The sequence below is a fragment of the Mastigoproctus giganteus genome, chromosome 4 (assembly GCF_048544385.1).
Source record: "Mastigoproctus giganteus isolate SK-2022 chromosome 4, ASM4854438v1, whole genome shotgun sequence".
NCBI classification, from domain to species: Eukaryota; Metazoa; Arthropoda; class Arachnida; order Uropygi; family Thelyphonidae; genus Mastigoproctus; species Mastigoproctus giganteus.
The window spans coordinates 15,386,563-15,405,383 of NC_143578.1; the positions used below are offsets into that span (position 1 = coordinate 15,386,563).

General features: G+C 37.1%; 1 protein-coding gene across 2 annotated transcripts in view; it reads left to right on the forward strand.

The window, feature by feature from the left end:
• The first annotated feature begins 319 nt into the window (after positions 1-319).
• Positions 320-18,821, forward strand: part of LOC150086431 (rab11 family-interacting protein 4A-like) — a 44,070-nt gene continuing 25,568 nt past the window's right edge. For both annotated transcript variants that reach the window (XM_090371377.1, XM_090371379.1), the window contains exons 1-3: positions 320-364; positions 9,296-9,377; positions 18,468-18,605. In XM_090371377.1, coding sequence (XP_090227503.1) covers positions 345-364; positions 9,296-9,377; positions 18,468-18,605 — 240 coding nt within the window. In that variant the 5' untranslated portion in view covers positions 320-344. The remainder of the gene's footprint in view (positions 365-9,295; positions 9,378-18,467; positions 18,606-18,821) is intronic.

Below are 18,821 nucleotides of genomic sequence, written 5' to 3' on the forward strand. Positions count from 1 at the left end.
ACAAAGAAGTCCAACTTAGGTTACCAAAATACTTGGCCCTTTGACCTAATGGTTATAATTTTCATCCTTAATACTTATATTCTAAATTCTCAAATTTATCCAGTTGGTATTATATTTACAAAAAATTAAGTTTGTATATATATGTGTGTATGTGTAACAACTTTTCCTTCAATTAAGGCGCTATTCTATGTAGTATATGCAGTAGTTTATAAACAAGTAGTGCAGCATAAATTCTTTGTAAATTTCTGTGTATTTCTTAAGTATGATTTTCTTTCCATATTCTTCATTATAATTATAATTTTTTTTCCTTGAAGGCTCGACAGGATAAGGAGAAAAAACAAGAAATGGAAAACTATACACTCAGGTTGTGTTTTTATTTATTTCTTTATACATATTCAAGAAAAACCTTGTTACTTCAGTGAATAATTTGAAATACTGAATAGTTCAAAACTATTGTCACTCCCACTTTAAGCAGATATATGTTTTTGTATGCTGAAGTGTGGTTAACTTCACACCATCCAGGTTTTGAAAAGTGACTAGTTTAGAATCTTGGCTTTTGATATGGACGAACATAGATATTTACTTGTTTTACAATGCCTTTTAATCTTAGTTAAAAACTATTCCGTACTCTTTTTTTGTTTAAGCTGGTGTTTCAGACCATTGAAGTCTGTGGTCTACTTTAAGTTAAGCATTCCATTATGCTCTTTATTCTGTTTTCTTTCTGAACTAGAAGACCTTTGAGAGGTATCCTCCCAATTTGGTAATTAATTTAATTAAAGATTTGAACAAAGATTCAATTTGTGGCAATTTGATCATGAATACATCAAAAATATTTTATTCTAATTGAAATCTTTCTGTGACATGAATTGTTATTCTAATTGAAATCTTTCTGTGACATGAATTGTGTAATCTGAAATTAATATGTACTCTATATTGATGTATCTCTTTTATTATTATTATTATTATAATTATACACCAAGGGATCACTGAATTATGACCACCCCTATGAAAACTGAATGCAACTACGAGAGTGCAGAATTAGTCAACCTATGTAGCATAGATAAGGTGTCAGTGGCTCAGTAGGTAGTAAAATTCTGAGCATGATGGATAAAAGGAAGGATTTATCGGACTTTGATAAAGGACAGACTATGGGTGCTCGACGATCTGGTGCATCGATTTCCCAAACAGCTGAACTGGCGGGGTGTTCGAGAGTCGCCGTAGTTAAAGTGTACCAGGACTGGCGTCAAAATGGTCAAACAACGTCCTGACAACAAAACTGCAAAGGTCAGCGAAAGGTTGTTAGAAGTGAGCACCGGGTCCGACAACTCGTACAGGTGAACAGGCACAGAACTGTTGAACTATTAATGTTCTATTTGTGCAAATGAACTATTACTGTTCGTTTGTGTTTTGAATATCTATTTAGCTATTCTCCCTTCTTCCATCCTTTCTGTATGCCCATGCCATTTTAAGTCTGCTTCAAGTGTCATTGATTACAAGTGGTCTTTAAATTCAGTTTTTAAATTCTTTTCAGTGTGACAAACCAGTGATGTTAGCAACTGCAAATTCTAAATAGGGAAACATTCAGGGAAGAAACTGTAGAAGCTACTATAGTAGTAGTAGTAGTAGTGGCACATGATGCAAGAAAGCAAGTGTAGGAGCTTATGCAGCATCAGCCAAAAAAAAAAAAAAAATCACACCATTCCCTCCAAATGCCTGTCCAGTTCCTCCTTAAATTTATTTAACCTATCAACTTCCACAACGACAGATGGAAGTTTGTTCCAGCAATTAACCACCCGCTGGCTAAAGGCAAATTTCCGCACATCTATTCTACATCTGTCCTTTCTTAATTTGAACTTATGTCCCCGTAGGTTGGTAATCTGAACAAGTGGAAGGATCCCATCAGAATTCAGCGTGTTCAACCCATTCAAGGCCTTATAGACCTCAATCAGATCACCGCGCAGGTGCCTAGTCTCCAGCCACTGCAATTTGCAGAACTTAAGCCTCTCTTGGTAAGAGAATCCCTTCATTCCCCTCACCAATCGTGTTGCTCTTCTCTGTACACGCTTAAGCAAATCTACATCCTTCCTAAAATGAGGCCTCCAGACCTGTACGCAGTACTCAAGGCGTGGCCTGACCATATACAGACCTTATACAGAGGGACAATCACCTCCTTTTCCCTGCTAGCAAAATTCCTATATATCATTGACAAAACCCCATGACCCGCCCTAGCAGCCTGTCTGCACTGCTCAGAAAACTTCATATCTGACTGCACAATTACTCCCAGGTCTTTTTCATTTTCTACCACCTTAAGTGTAGTACCACACAGTTGGTACGTTTCTCTGGGGTTACTTCTACCCATATGCAGTACTTTGCATTTGTCAAGGTTGAACTTCAGTTGCCACTTCTTAGCCCATCTGCCCAAATTATCTAGATCCTGTTGCAGTAGCACACTGCCATTACTGTCATTAACAACCCTGCCAACCTTTGTGTCATCTGCAAACTTCGACATTAAGCCTGATATACCTTCATCAATATCATTGATAAATACCCAAAACAACAGTGGACCCAACACTGAACCCTGTGGGACTCCACTAATAACATTAGTCCACGAAGAGCAGCACCCATTGATTACCACCCTCTGTCTAAATAGGGAAACATTCAGGGAAGAAACTGTAGAAGCTACTATACTTTTTTTTATACAAACTAAAAGATATTGTTCAAGGTTTAGACTTAAATGAATGTCAGATGAACTGATTAGCCTAATGAGAAAGAATAAAAATGCATGGGATGATTATAAATTATCTGGGGACATGGAAGTATAACTTAGTCTCCAGTCAAGACACTAAGGGGATTAGAAGCTTCTTGTAAGCTAAAGTAGCTTACAAGAAATCCTTGGTTTGACTCTAAAAAGAAAAATAGCAAAGAATTCCGTGCTTGTGATAGCACTGGATGGAAAGGGAAGAGTCACATTGGTCCTTTAAATGTTGAATGGCACAAGTGTTGATAATTCTTGTCAGGTTGCTCACAAACAGTAAATATTTTGCATCTACATTTATATGGACAAAGAAGTCTTTAGGGATTGCATTACCAGGATGTATACAAAGTTATAATTGGGAGTGTAATGATTTGCTCATTAACAGTAAAGACACATGATGCAAGAAAGCAAACTTGTATAGCATCATCAAAAAATATATATATATCTAATTTCGCCCATCCACTTGCTCCAAATGTTTGTCTAGTTCTGCCTTGAATCTATTTAAGCTGTCAACTTCTACAACAACAGATGGAAGTTTGTTCCAGCAATCAACCACATGCTGGCTAAAGACAAACTTCCACACATCTATCCTATAACTGTCTTTCCTCAATTTGAATTTATGCCATCTCAGGCAATTATTCTGAGCAAGAGGATGAATCCCATCAGCATTGAGCATGCTCAAACCATTCAAGACTTTATACACCTCAATCAGATCACCTCGCAGGTGCCTAGTCTCCAGACACTGTAATTTGCAAAACCTAAGCCTTTCTTCATAAGAGCAACTCTTTGTTCCATTCACTAATCTTGTTACCCTTCTCTGTACTCGTTCCACCCACTCTGCATCCTTCTTAAAATGAGGCCTCCAGACCTGTATACAGTACTCAAGGTGTAGCCTGACCATTGCCGTATACAAGGGGATAATCACCTCCTTATCCCTACTAGAAAAATTCCTGTATATCATTGACAAGACACCATGAGCTACTCTTGCAGACTGTCTGCACTGCTCTGCAAACTTCACATCTGCCTGCACAATTACCCTCAGGTCCTTTTCATTCTCTACCATTGTCAGTGTAGTACCACACAGTTGATATGTTTTACTCTGGGGTTACTGCTTCCCATATGCAGTACTTTACATTTGTCAATGTTAAACTTCAGTTGCCACCTCTCAGCCCATCTGCTCAACTTTTCTAGATCCTGTTACAGCAGCATACTGTCATTAGTATCATTAACAACCCTGCCAACCTTCGCATCGTCTGCAAACTTGGACATTAAGCCTGATATACCATCATCAATATCATTAATAAATACAGAAAACAAAAATGGACCCCCAACACTGAACCCGGAGGGACTCCACTAATAACATTAGTCCACGAACAGCAGTGTCCATTGATTACCACTTTCTGTCTTCTTCGACTCAACCATCCCTTTAGTCATAGCAGCAATTTGCCTCCAATGCCACACTGCTCCAATTTGTGCAGCAGTCTTCCATGTACAACAGTATCAAAAGCCTTTCTAATCTCCAAAGATATGATATCAAAATTATTCTTTGCATCCAATTCCTGTGTGACTACATCATCATATCCAATCAAATTGGTCAGACAAGACTTCCCCTTAACAAACCCATGCTGTGTCCAAGCTAAAACTGAAATCTTGTCTAGATGATCCTGCAGTGCTTCTTTAACCAGTACCACCATTAATTTCCCTGGAATAGAAGTTAAACTAACAGGTCTGTAATTACCTTTGTCTCCCTTTGATCCTCCTTTGAAAAATGGGGTCACCTTTTTCACATTTCCAGTCTATGGGTACCTCCACAGAGCCCGAGGAAGCTCTCGTAATTATGGCTAAGAGTTAGCTTACTTCCTTTGCTGCCTCATTTAATATAACTGGATAGATTCCATCCATCCCAGGTGCCTTTCTTGTGTTTGTCTTCAACAATTTCTCCTCCACTTTACTTTCAGTTATTACAAGATTATCTATCTTACTGCCAGAGTTGAATACACCTCTGGCATTCCCCTCCCTGAATAACTCCTCATGTGTGAATGTAGATGCAAAATATTCATTTAGTTTGTTAGCTACCTGAGCAGGATCATCAACAGTTGAACCATCGATATCAAGTGGACCAATCTGATTCATCCCCTTCCTTCTAGTTTTTACATAAGTAAAGAACTCTTTGCTTCCTTTGCTAAAGATTTCTTGTAATTTGCCTTCACCTGCCTAACCGCTGTTGTGACTTGGTTACAGACCAGCTTATATCTATCATATGCTTCTGTGTCACCTGCTAATTTATATGTATCCCATGCATTTTTCTTCTCTGCCACATGTCTAATTAGTTTATCTGACCTCCATTTAGTCCTAAATCTTGAACAATACTTCATAGTTGGTATGAAAAGCCTAGTAACTTCCAAGATTATTTCTTTGAATGCTTCCCATTTTGAATTTGCTGTTGGTAACATCATCAGTTGGTCTCATCGTATAGAATTTAAATACTGTCTCAGTCCATCGTAGTCACCTTTACAAAAGCAAAAACCCTTGTCGATACCCCTGATGGTAGTTACCTCTTTGAGTAAATCCCACTTCAGCACACTTTGATCACTGCCACCTAGTGGTTCTTTTATCTGCAGATTCTTATTGCATGAAGAATCACTACTGATAATCAGATCAAGAGTATTACTCCCTCTAGTTGTCTCCTGAACGTGCTGCTGTAGAAAACAATCATCCAATAAATCCACAAAAGCCTTGCATGCGTGCGTGCAACCCACAAATTTCAGTCAGTCTCTGGGAAATTAAAATTTCCCATTATAAGACACTCGGATTTACTGGTCCACTCTATTTCTCTGCACAATTGCTCATTATACTCATCAGATTCATTAGGCCTATAACATACACCTACTATCATTTTTTTCCTTTCCCAGTGCTTATGTTACACCAAACAGACTCAGCATTGTGTTGTCCACCAACATCAATTGGATGCGCTTTCTTAGTTTTTGTTTCTTAACTAACAGCATAACCCCTCCTCCCTTCCTGTCCTGTCTATCCTTTCTGTACACATTGTACTCCCCAAATTCCAATTCTGCACTGCTTATGTCTGTGTGACACCACATCTCTGATATCCCAACATTATCTGCCTTTGATGTCTTGACTAGCACTTCAGCTCATCAAATTTATTAACTAATACTCCTAGCATTGGTGTACACACAAGTATACAATGAACCTGTTTCTACTCTTAGTTACCCTAACACAGCTTATGTATTTACTTGTTCCACTATGATTCCCAGCAGCCTGAAAATCCCCATTGCCTTGCCTTCCAGGCTGCTCAATTGCATTTCAATAGAAGCAGTGCAAGAATCACTTTCACCTCTGCCAACGGCTACTGTTAATCTATCAGTCCGTGTATCCCCCCCCCACAAGCTAGCAGTTTTCCGACACGCCTAACTCTGCCTCAACGGAATCAGCAAATATTCTTGCACCCTTTCTATTTAAGTGTATCTTATCCCTGTAGAAGCAGTCTCTCCTGTTAACAAGCACAGACCAGGCTGAGAAAAATTCTACCCCATGGGTTTAGCACAATCTTTCCAGGGCAGAATTAATTCACAAGTCTCTCAGCATATACTCCCTCCTATCGTGTCTGGGCAGAATTGCACACAATTTCAAATTCAACCCTAGCCTTTTTTTTTTTTTTTTTTTTTTTAAACATTGACCTCTACTTGTTAAGTAATTCCGCCTGTCTCCTACTCTTAATATCATTAGTGCCAGTGTATACAACAATATCACCCTTTGTGCCCTTAAAAGATATCTGCTCTACAACATCATCAACCTTTGCCCCTGACAGACATACTCCTGGTCCTCTTCTACCTATCGTTCAAAAGAACATATTAAATAAAGAGAGAGACTAAAGTCAGTAGAAGAGCAGAGAGTAACCCTATCCACAATAAATCCTCGTATTAAAAAACTGTGTGCTTCCATCAAACCCAACCGTCTCACTGATTAAAATGTTATAATTGTATATTTTTTGTTTTATATTTAAATATGTTAATTTTTTATATTTTCTTTTAAATTTCATGTATATTCTTTTAAATACGGTGATTTCTTTTCTTTTAAATTTCATGTAATTCATGTATGTTCAGAAAAGAACATTGAAAGTATTTAAAACAAATAATAAGTGTATTATTACATATACCCAACAGAAATAACTTAGTTTGTGAATATGTGTACAGGCCATCCCCGTGTATAACATGGTACTTCTACAACACGGTTTCACTCTAACACGATTGATAAATTGCAGCAATCCTCACACAACACAGTACTTATATAACACAGTTAGAGAATTGCAGAAAACCTTGCATAACACAGTATTTTTGAGTTTTGTGTGCAGGGAAAATCTCTGCTATTATGTTGGATGTAAATTTAAACATTTCCATTCTTTTTTGTATATCCTCGCTTTTGGCTCGCCAATCGTTATACAAAAAAAAATTATTGCGAAATCCCCATGTCAGGTTCTGTGCTATTGAACTTGTTTGGGGGAAAAAAACTAGATTTCAAAGTTTTATTACTATTGGATAATGTACCAGGCCATCCAAAAGATTTAAATCATCCAAACTTTGAAGTAATATTTCTACCACCTAATACAACTTCTTTAATTTACCTTTAAAACTCATTACATCAGAAAATGGATTTTGGAAAAAATTGATTCCGAATCTATTGAAGCGTTGGAAGCAGGGAAACATTTTCAATCGTGGACTGTATCAGAATCATAGCTTTATCACTCAAAGAAATAAAACCAACCGTCAACATTAACTGCGTGTTGGAAAAATGTATGGCCAGAGTTAGTTCATTCAGGAAATATGATCAAACCTGCAGAAAACGGAATCGGTGCGATAGTAGAACTTGCTAAGTTGGTAAGAGCAGAAGGTTTTGATGATATGACTATTGATGACACATTTAAGAATTACTGGTAGAAAAAGAGGCCAGTGAAGTGGATTTTGTAGAAATGGCATCGAAGGTAAACCAAATCAATTCAGAAGATGATAGCGCAGATGAAAATTCTAAAGTTCCAAATTTTACGCTAAAAAAAAGTATACGAGAAGGCATAAATTTAGCCGAGCAATTAGAATCTCTCTCATTTTTTGAATGCAGATCATTCGACTGAAAGGAGCACAAAGTTCAAAAGGGAGCTTCAAAAATGCTTAGCTCCATACCAAGAAATATACAAAGATCTATTAAGCAAAAGCAAACAAACCCAGATTGCTGATTTTTTTTTTTTAGAAAGAGCAGAAGATACATGAAATCTAGATGCTGCAGAAGAAAGTTCAGAAGGTGAAGATATTCTGCAACAGAGAAAATGTTCTCATTTGATTGTGCTTAGCAGCGATGAAGAGGAAGAAAATTAAATGAATGTACATTATCAGGCATATAAGTATCACAGTTTGTTCAGTTATTACTATTTTTAATAAAATTAACTTTCCAATAGTTATAAAATAATGGTGTATTTTTATTAGCTTTTGGAACATAATCCCCTTTTTGTACTGGTTCTTAGTCCTATATAACATGGTTTCTCACCACACAAGATTTTATAGGAACCTAACTACCGCATTATACAAGGGTTACGTGTGTGTGTGTGTGTGTGTGTGTGTGTGTGTGTGTGTGTGTGTGTGTGTGTGTGTGTGTGTGTGTGTGTGTGTGTGTGTGTGTGTGTGTGATAATTGTTATTTTTACATATTTATAATATATATGAGTATAATGGTGATTGTAGTGTGCTGCAAAATTTTAGCATCTTTAAAAGTGTGCTGCAAAATTCTAGTTTCTTTAAAAGTGTGCCACAACAACAGAAAGGTTGATAAACACTGATCTAATCTTTGCTCTTCATTAAAGAATATTCCTAGATATAAAAAAATTACTGTTTGTTCCAAATTTTGTTTTTTAATTCTTAAATTTTCACTTTTCCTCCCAACCTTAACTTTCGGTTTTTGTCTAATTAATTTTCATGCTAAATTTTCTGTAATCTTTATCTACCTTATTCCAAGATTCTAAATCTTGCATGTTACTATTTAAAAGCACTGTATCATGTACTTGTAATAAATCTAATTTTTATATCTTTTGCAATTTGTCAGTAACTTGCATTCAATTATTAAATGAATAATTGAATGCCATTAAAATTATACAAATAATTTTATATGGTGTAGATCTGCATCAGTCTGAGTTTAATTTTAAACCAATTTCCCTATTTCCTTCGCTTATAATTAGAGTTGTCATTTTGTCCAAATTTATTCCCCTTAAAAGAATGCCATTTTTTTTTTTTTTTTTTTCCTAAAATTTGAAAGAGGTAATTCATAAGTACTTTATCATCTGCTTTTAATTCTGACCCTTATCCAAGGTACTGGCAAAGTTTTTTTTTTTTTTTTTTTTCTCACTTACAGAAGTGAATATGATTTGATTTTTTATGAGAAATTAAAATATTAGTTGGTAATTTTTTTTTTTTTTTTTTTTTTTTCCATTTAAATGTGCAGTTACATAAAATTTACTTCAGTCATTTGAAATTTTCAGGCTGTTTCGTTTGCAACAAGAACAAATTGCATTAAGAGAAGAAGCCTTAAAATACCAGTCACAGATTGAGAAATTAAAACAGGTAAGCAACATTGTGTGTGTCTCAACTGTTTTCTTAGAAATATGTTCATATTTGCAATGGAAGATAATAACTGTTACCTTTTTTTCATTGTCATTAGTTATAATGACTTCAGCTTCATTTAAAGAACTTCTTAATAGTTCTTATTAGTGAAGGATTGTATTGCATTGCCTTGCAGGTTTTAATAATAAGAGCTACAGGTAGCACTCATGACTAGTGCAGTTGTTACTGTCACCACTCTTCTGTATTTAAAGGAAAGTAGAAATCTTGCTTTTCAGGAAAGCTTTGCAGCTGAAGAATGGTGAAACAAAAAATAAATAAATAAAACCATGTCCTGGGCTTGTCTACTCAAATAGCAATGTCTCGGACAGTCATAAATGCAGCCTGCAAGAAAAAACATAAATGTGTATAATGCACAGCTTCTCTGTACTGCATGCCCTTGCTGATCTGACCAAAAGAGTGTGTTTATAAATGGCTATAACCTGGACTTAGTATTGGTTTCTCTTTTTTGCAGTGCACAGGCCCAGAAACACTGCATTCTTGTAGTATGGCAAATTGCTAGTTATTTTAATTACTCTTGGTTGATATTTCTAAAAAAAAAATTGCATTCTGAATAAATGACAAACACTTAAAGTAGAAAATAAATGTTAGAATTAATTTTAAATTCATGAATGATTACACATTGATAGAGAAATAATATGATAGTTTATATGCACAACCAGAATTACGTATATGTATATAGCACGCCTCTTACTTTTCCTAAATATAAACTGTGGCCACTATTTAATTATCAGAAAATAAATAAATATTCTTCACCATCTGAATCTGAAAAGTTCTCTTCTGAAAGAATGAGTAGAGGTCCATTTGGTTGAACTTTAAAAAAAATTTGAAAACTAAAATTTTTTCCAAAAAAACTTGAGAGCTGCCCTTTACTTTAAATGGAATGGAGGATTCTAATATAAAAGCTTATTTCAATTCATTCAACTTTGGCTATTAAAGGGGAAATTTCATTGTTTGACTGTGAATGTTCTTACATAAGAAATTGCAACATTTTTATCGTTGCAGCTGAAACATAACCTTTTGCTTGAATAAAAGACTTTGGAGGGACTTCGAACTTTTTCCTTGCAAAAATCGTAAGCTAGTTACCATTATAGAAATGCATGCAGGGAACAACAATGGTAGCTGTCTATACTAAATGTGTTTGTTCAAAGTTGTGGTTTAGTGTTATTATTGGTGGATAAAGGTGTTGCAAGTTAAAGTAAATAGTTGGATCTGATACGGGAAGTTGGGATCTACTTGATGGTATGTTTTTTTGAGTCAGATATAGTAAATATTTAGTCAGTAAGATTGGAATTATGATTTAACATTGAGTTCTTCAACCGTTTGAAGCTTAACAGCTGCCTACACATTAGCATAAGACCTATAGTGGATCCTTTGAATGTGATTTAAAATTGACGATTTCATGCAGTGGGGAGGGGGGACCTAATGCTCGTTGTGGGAGCTAAGTTTCTGATTAACACTAATAGGTTTAAGTGTAATGTGCTAGGGATGATTAAAAATGATTTTTTGAAGTTTTATGGCAATGTGTTGAGAACAATTGGAAACCATGATTGTTACATTTGAATAGATGATTCAGGTAGGAAGAAACTATTGGTGCTCTCTCTGGAAACTTTGCTGAAAATTATTAATATAAATTTAATACACAGGATTAAGGGTGCACTAATCTTGCATAGCTGGACATTTTCTTGTAACAATTGCAGGTGTGCTTTATGACTTGGGAAAAGACAGTTTGAGAGAGAACTGAAGGTTGGCTGCTATTTCTACAAATATTTGTGGAGAGAGAAGATGTAAAAGCTGTACCACTTAACTTTTTCTTTATTAGAAAGAATATATTTCAAATGTCTGATATATAATATATATTCTAGCATTGTGTCTTTTTTATCTTCTTTACTGATTGTGACACTTCTTGCACTAAAACATTACTGGGTTTAAGTCATTACTGAGTATATCTATACTCACAATGGCTTCACAGGATTTACAGGGTTAAAATGTGGTTGCTGGCGGGGGATACTCAGTGGAGTTGGAGAGCAATAGAGATGTGGTGCTATCTCAGTTGGATGCCTGGAATTGAAGTGGGGCAAAAACCAGGCTTGGCTTGGAAGAGGACAATTCAGATATTTCTTTGCCTTGTAAATCCAAAAAGAGTGTGGTGTCCAGAATAAGAGGAGGAAAGAGAAAAAGGCAAAGAAAACTAGAATATAAATGGAAGCAGGAGTCTAGGATGGAATGCAACAGAGAATTTGGAGGGTCGGTTGGACACAGAGCTTGCAGTACTTGCAGATCCTGGTGTACAGATCCTGGATAAGGAGTGGGAAGATGTCTCTGGAGCTACCCTAGAGGACTGTCCTTTATAATAACGTTCTTATATTTATACTCTGGTAGTTGGACATGGAGTACACGGTAGTAGTACATGGAGTTTATAATAAATCATCAGTACAAACATTAATCATATTTAGTAGTCGTGGGCTTGAACCCTGGTCCACTCACAAAGAGTGCATGCTATTGCACTCGTGCTCCTGATGACTCGACTACGTTAGACATAATCTACCATTGATAAGCTCATCAAAGAACTTGAATGCTCTGTACTACCAACTACACAAGAGAAGTTAGTTAATGAAAAGAAAGGTACTGTAGGATGTTCTGAACCTTCCATAAGTCTAAGGACACAAGAAACATGACAAGAAAACAGATGTACAAGTCAAGAGGTCCACAGGCCCTTGAGAGAGTAAGAAGAAATGTTGAACAGGACTTGCCCATTAATCACAAATGGGCACTCTCAATCTGTTGTAAGATTCAACTCCAGGTGAAAATCAACTATACAGGATACTTTAAATGAAAATTGAGCTGTACAAGGTGAAAATGCAAGTTCTAAACTGGTCTTTGGGCAAGAGAATACTGCGGGAGGTTCAGTGGCCAAGTTGACAGGTTTGCTTTCAAACAACATAGAGGATTACCTGTGTGGTAAAGATAGTGGCATAGGCAGAATGGCAGTACATGAGATCTTTTCAAGGTAAAAAAAAAAAAAAACTGAAGTGCAGCCATTATCAACCCACTGCAGGATGGAAGCCTCCTCAACAATTCATGCTGAGGGAAATGGACCATAATTTGCCACGCTGGTCCAGTGCAGGTTGGCAGATCGACTATATTCAGCAGTCAGGGGCTTGAACCCCAGTCTACTCAAAGAGCGTGTGCTACTGCACTCCCGCTCCTGACCACTCTGCTACTTTCAAGGTATGGAGAATTAAAAAATGCAGCAGTTGAATTGGGACTTGCAAATTATCCAACTGAAAGGTGGTAAAGATAAACATAGTGCTCCAGATCACAAAAGCTTGTTTGAGAGAATATCACAATTGAGAATGACTTTCTCTAAACCAAAGAATCCCAGGCCAAAGATAATAATTTATGATGTGGGTAGAGGTTAATAAAGAGAAGCTTTTCAATGAATTATATAAGAGAAATCTCATTTACATGAAAATCATGTAAATGAGGTCTTTGCTGAAATTTTACTAAATAAAGCAAAGACTGGCCAGAATTGGATATTAGCATTGTAGGATTCAACTAGACTTCCATTACTTCAGCAGTTCCCAACCGGTGGTTCTTGAACCCTTGGGGGTTCATGATAGTGTTCCAGGGGGCTTGCACTAAAAATTCTGTAATGGCATCTGCTTAGATTTACATGGGTATATTTTTGTAAACTACAAAATATAACTAATAATAACCAATAAAGTAAGATAATATAAACAAGTGTCCTGGTTTAGACTTAAGAGGGTGAAGTAATCAAACATAGTGTTACTGTAATATCATCTCATCTCAGCACATTTAATGCATGCCTTCATGGTAGACCCCTTCCATGCCAATAGAAGCAGGCACTGCTGAAACTTATCTTGAAATCTGCCAAGCCAGATGATAAGGTCGATTCATATCACCCAATTGCCTTGTTGAGCGAGGTATGTAAAGTTTATGAATGACTGCTAGTAACATTAATATTAGATGCAGCTAGAGAGTGGTGTGCATTGTTGGATGATCAGTATGGGGTTTACACTGGGAGAGGAATGGATGATGCCTAGAAAGGATGAAGATGACTGTTAAAAGTTGTGAAAAAGCACTGTTTGTCTATATATAGACTTTGCTGCTGTATGTCCCACATTTACTCGGTTATTAAAGATTACGTCCAAGACTGAGTTGTAATGGTCAAATCAAATAGTGGGACTGTTACCAAGAGAGTAGTTCAGGGATGTGTCTTTGTGCCACTTATGTGGAATTTAATACTAAATGAGTGACTGCTCTGGACATGCCCAAATACATGGATAATAGTATACACTAGCTGTACTTGTGGAGGGAAACTCACTATTGGAACTAGCAGAACATTTAAACTTTGTTATTAAAACTGCATGGTTGGTGTCTTCTTCATAGTTTGAGAGTATCAACTACCAGGAGAAAGTTCATTCTCTTCAAAGGACATCTTTCTGTCACAAGGAACCTAGTCACTGGGATAGGAGGCGTAAGCTTACAATATCTGAAAATAGGAACATATTTTGGCATAAAAATAGATGAGTTCTAAGATTTGTGTCTTGTGTCAATCACATTATGCAGAAGATCCTTCATTTTGTTGGTATGATGGCAGGAATAACCAGTGAATTAAAAGCAGAGTTCTAGGACTGTCCTATGACTGTCTTTTTACAAATTGCTGGTGTTTAGATAGACTGTGCATTGCAAAGGGAAAATGTGCATAAGATACTGGAAATTCAGAGAGCAGTGCTGTTATGGCTTAGTATGGCATGCTGGATGGTGTCAGATGATGTACTGCAGGTATTAATGAGAAGAGTGCCTCTTGATTTGAGTCTATTGTTTAGGTCAATGTACTTTTACCATCAGAGAGGGCAAGTGTATGAGAGAATCTCCATTGCAGTGCAATGTGACCATGGCTGCAAGGAGGAAAAGTTGATATGGGCTTGCCTGGCATGGTTATGGCTGGAATGGTGGGATAGCAGCAGCAAAGGACTGATAACAAAAAGGTTTCTTCCACGTGTTAAGGCTGGCAGAGGTATGCCTTCCTGGTTCAATCCAAATTTGCAGTCCACATTCTTTATTACCAGACATGGATCGTTTTTCTAAATTAAATGCCTTTGGGAGGTCAGTGAACGTACAATGTTTGTGGGACATGAGAGGACTGGGAACATGTCTGTTTAATTGGCATGAGTATCAAGACCTGAGAGAAGAGTTGGTAGGTAATGTGTCTCATCTTCAGTCATTGACACCAGGATGTGAGACACATCACATTGCATTGAAGAAAACGTTTTTTTTTTTTTTTTAGCATTCCAATCCTTTTCCTTGAAGGTTTTTTGAAGAAGACATCTACTCCTGCAGTTGGAGCAGATTCAAGATGATTAGGCCAGAGAAGAATTACCATTCTGATTATGTTAAGAACTACATTGGAGGTCAGTGGCAGAATATGTGCAAGTTGGCCTCTATCTATTGAACAGAAGTCTTAATTGATTAGGGCAGACATAGGATGTGCAGTACCATTCCAATTAACAATGGGTTGCTTACCCCTAAATAACACCATTCATGATGTCTGGAAGGAGGAAAGCTATTATTCTATAAGCATCCCCTTGTGGTGCTAGGTTGTTATCGTCTAGACTGGGTGGGGCAGCTCCTTGTTGCTGTTCATCTCTGCATCTCCTTGCAATGCTGTTCTTGCAGAGACTGGGCAGCTCCTTGTGCTGTTCAGTTCTAGACTGCCAAAATGTGTGGTTGGAAAGCAGTTCTTAACTTTGAGAGTGAGCCAGATGGACTTTCATCATTGTTCTTTCATAGAGCAAAGTATTCATTGTAGTGCAAGAACTAAAGTCCTGTGATCAGCAACAACGAATAGACTTTGCTCTACAATTTCTGGCTCGTATGGAACTTTACGATACATGGGCTCAAATGATATCTGATGCAGCACATTTCACTCTTTGTGGAGCTGTAAATGCACAAAACTGCCAATTACGGTGAACTTCTCGTCCATCTGCTGTGCATGAAAGACCACTACAAAGTCCATACATTATAGTATGGTGTGGATTCACAGCAGAGTTTATAATCGGACCATTTTTCTCCGAAGAGTCTACACCTCGTCCTCCCCCCCGTGCATAAGGTGTATGGTAACTAGTGCATGGTACTGTGCTTTTCTAAAAGATCACATTATTTCTGCTCTGCAAGAAAGGCAATGCTTGGAGACCGTAGTGTTCATGCAAGATGGTGCCCCTTCCCACATTGGCTGACAAGTGAAGGAACTGCTCCGTTCAAAATTCGGAAATGATCGCATCATTTCTAGAGACTTTCCGTAGTTCTAGCCAGCCCAGTCAGCAGATCTCAATCACTATGATTTCTGGCTATGGGGATACCTGAAAGACAGTGTTAACCCTGGTGGCATACAGACACTTTTCGATTTGAAAGCAAGCATTAAACAGCATGTAGCCTACATCCCCAATGAGGTGCTATGCGAAACTATGTTGCACGCAGTCTGTTGCCGACCAGGCTAGCCGGGTGGCTAAAGTGCCTGCCTGGCAGCCCAAAGGTCGCGGGTTCGATTCCCGCCTCAGGCTTGGATCAGAGTACTGCAAAAACCTTGGGAGTTGCATTATGGCCACAGAAGCCTATGCGCCAACAAAAAAAAAAATAACTATAAATAAGTTCTCTGTTTTCAGAATGTAATCTCAAGTAAAGCAAAGCACATAGAACAATATCTGTAGATTTCTAAGTTCTGATATTAAAATCTAATCCTAAGTTAAGTATTCCATCTCATGTTTACAGTGCCAATTTCTCCCCTGGTGGCAGAAATTTGAGCTAATTTTTTTTCTTCTACAAATCGCTTCCCCGTACCCTAAATGGCATAATCACCAATTTTCACAGTGCTATATCTAACCATTTTGACACTAGGGCCTCCTGAATAGGGAAACTTATTTTATAACCACCCGGTATGGTTTAGTAGTAGTAGTAGTGGCATGTGATGCAAGAAAGCAAATGTATGAGCTTATGCAGCATCAGCCAAAAAAAAAAAAAAAAATCACACCATTCCCTCCAAATGCCTGTCCAGTTCCTCCTTAAATTTATTCACCCTATCAACTTCCACAACGACAGATGGAAGTTTGTTCCAGCAATTAACCACCCGCTGGCTAAAGGCAAATTTCCGCACATCTAATCTACATCTGTCTTTTCTTAATTTGAATTTATGCCCCCTTAGGTTCGTAATCTGAACAAGTGGAAGGATCCCATCAGAATTCAGCGTGCTGAATCCATTCAAGGCCATATACACCTCAATCAGATCACCGTGCAGGTGCCTAGTCTCCAGCCACTGCAATTTGCAGAACTTAAGCCTCTCTTGATAAGAGGATCCCTTCATTCCCCTCACCAATCTTGTTGCCCTTCTCTGTACACGCTCAAGTAAATCTACATCCTTCCTAAAATGAGGCCTCCAGACCTGTACGCAGTACTCAAGGCGTGGCCTGACCATTGCCTTATACAGATGGATAATCACCTCCTTTTCCCTGCTAGCAAAATTCCTATATATCATTGACAAAACCCCATGACCTGCCCTGGCAGCCTGTCTGCATTGCTCAGAAAACTTCATATCTGCCTGCACAATTACTCCCAGGTCTTTTTAATTTTCTACCACCTTAAGTGTAGTACTACACAGTTGGTACGTTTCTCTGGGGTTACTTCTATCCATATGCAGTACTTTGCATTTGTCAAGGTTAAACTTCAGTTGACACTTCTTAGCCCATCTGCCCAAATTATCTAGATCCTGTTGCAGTAGCACACTGCCATTACTGTCATTAACAACCCTGCCAACCTTTGTATCATCTTCAAACTTCAACACTAAGCCTGATATACCTTCATCAATATCATTGATAAATATACAAAACAACAGTGGTCCCAACACCGAACCCTGTGGGACTCCACTAATAACATTAGTCCAAGAAGAGCAGCACCCATTGATCACCACCCTCTGTCTTCTCCCACGTAACCATCCTTTTATCCATTGTAGCAACTTACCCTTAATACCATTCTGCTCCAATTTGTACAATAGTCTTCCATGCGCAACAGTGTCAAAAGCTTTCCTGAAATCCAAATATATGATATCAAAATTATTTTTTGCATCCTTTGTAACCACATCATAATATCCTATCAAATTTGTCAGACAAGACTTTCCCTTAACAAACCCATGCTGTGTCTGAATTATTGCTGCAGTCTTGTCTAGATGATCCTGCAATGCACCTTTAACCAGCGGCTCCATTATTTTACCCGGAACAGAAGTTAAACTAACTGGTCTGTAATTATCCATGTCACCCTTCGATCCCCCTTTTTGAATTGGGGATACATTTGCACATCTCCAGTCCGTGGGGAGAAGTATTTAGAGAGAAGTATTCGTATTTTTAAACACATTGTCTAAAAATAGCTATTTTAATCAAACTAATTTAAAGGTGATTCTAAATTTTATAATGTAGCAAACTTACATAGGTGTTTAGCATAAAAATTGCTTCAAATTTTTATGCTAAATGAATTGCACTTTACAGTTTACATGTAATAAAAAGAATGCAGTGATCATTTTTGATCTTTTCAGTTGGTTTTGCTGTACAAAGAAATTAATTGTATGACTGTATCACAATGACAGATAATTGTTCTCAGGAAGTATAGTCATAACAGTAGTCCTCCTTCCCCAAAACAGATTTCCTTAATTTTATAAACAGCTCAAGAAAAGTTTGTTTAAAAAATTATTCTAGATACCTGTATTTGGAACCTGTTCCTAGTTTTGTGAATACTTATTTGAAAATGGGCCTCCAGAATAAATAGTGTTGTATTGCGCTTGCATAAACCAAACATTTAATCAATTATATTCATTGCTTTTTCATATTAAATTAGGAATTGTGGTTCTTTGTTTCTCTTTTTTTTTTTTTTTATGAGTGAAAGGTTTGAAATAATAAAGAAAGGAACGGGAAAGCTTAACATTATTATTAAAATATGGCTTTCTTCATATTTCTCCCTTAATAGGAGAAAATTCTTCTCCAAAATCAACTAGCAGACTGTACCAGTGAATTAACAAGCTTACAGGAGGAACATCGGAACGTTCAAGAAATTGCCAAAAGAGAGCAAGAGGAATACCACATAGAAAGAGCTATGAGTGCCAAGGTAATTAATTTTCCAAAACTGTAGTTATGATTACTAATAACAAAATACTTTTCAAGGATGGTGTTAGAAACAAGTTTTGTACATATTTGTATTTCTTGACATGAATATTTTTTACATGAAAACCCAAAGAGAAGAAACAAGAAAACATATGGTTTTTATGACAGATTATTAAACTTAAATGCAATAATCAATTATTTATTAACCCTCTTGTGTGTA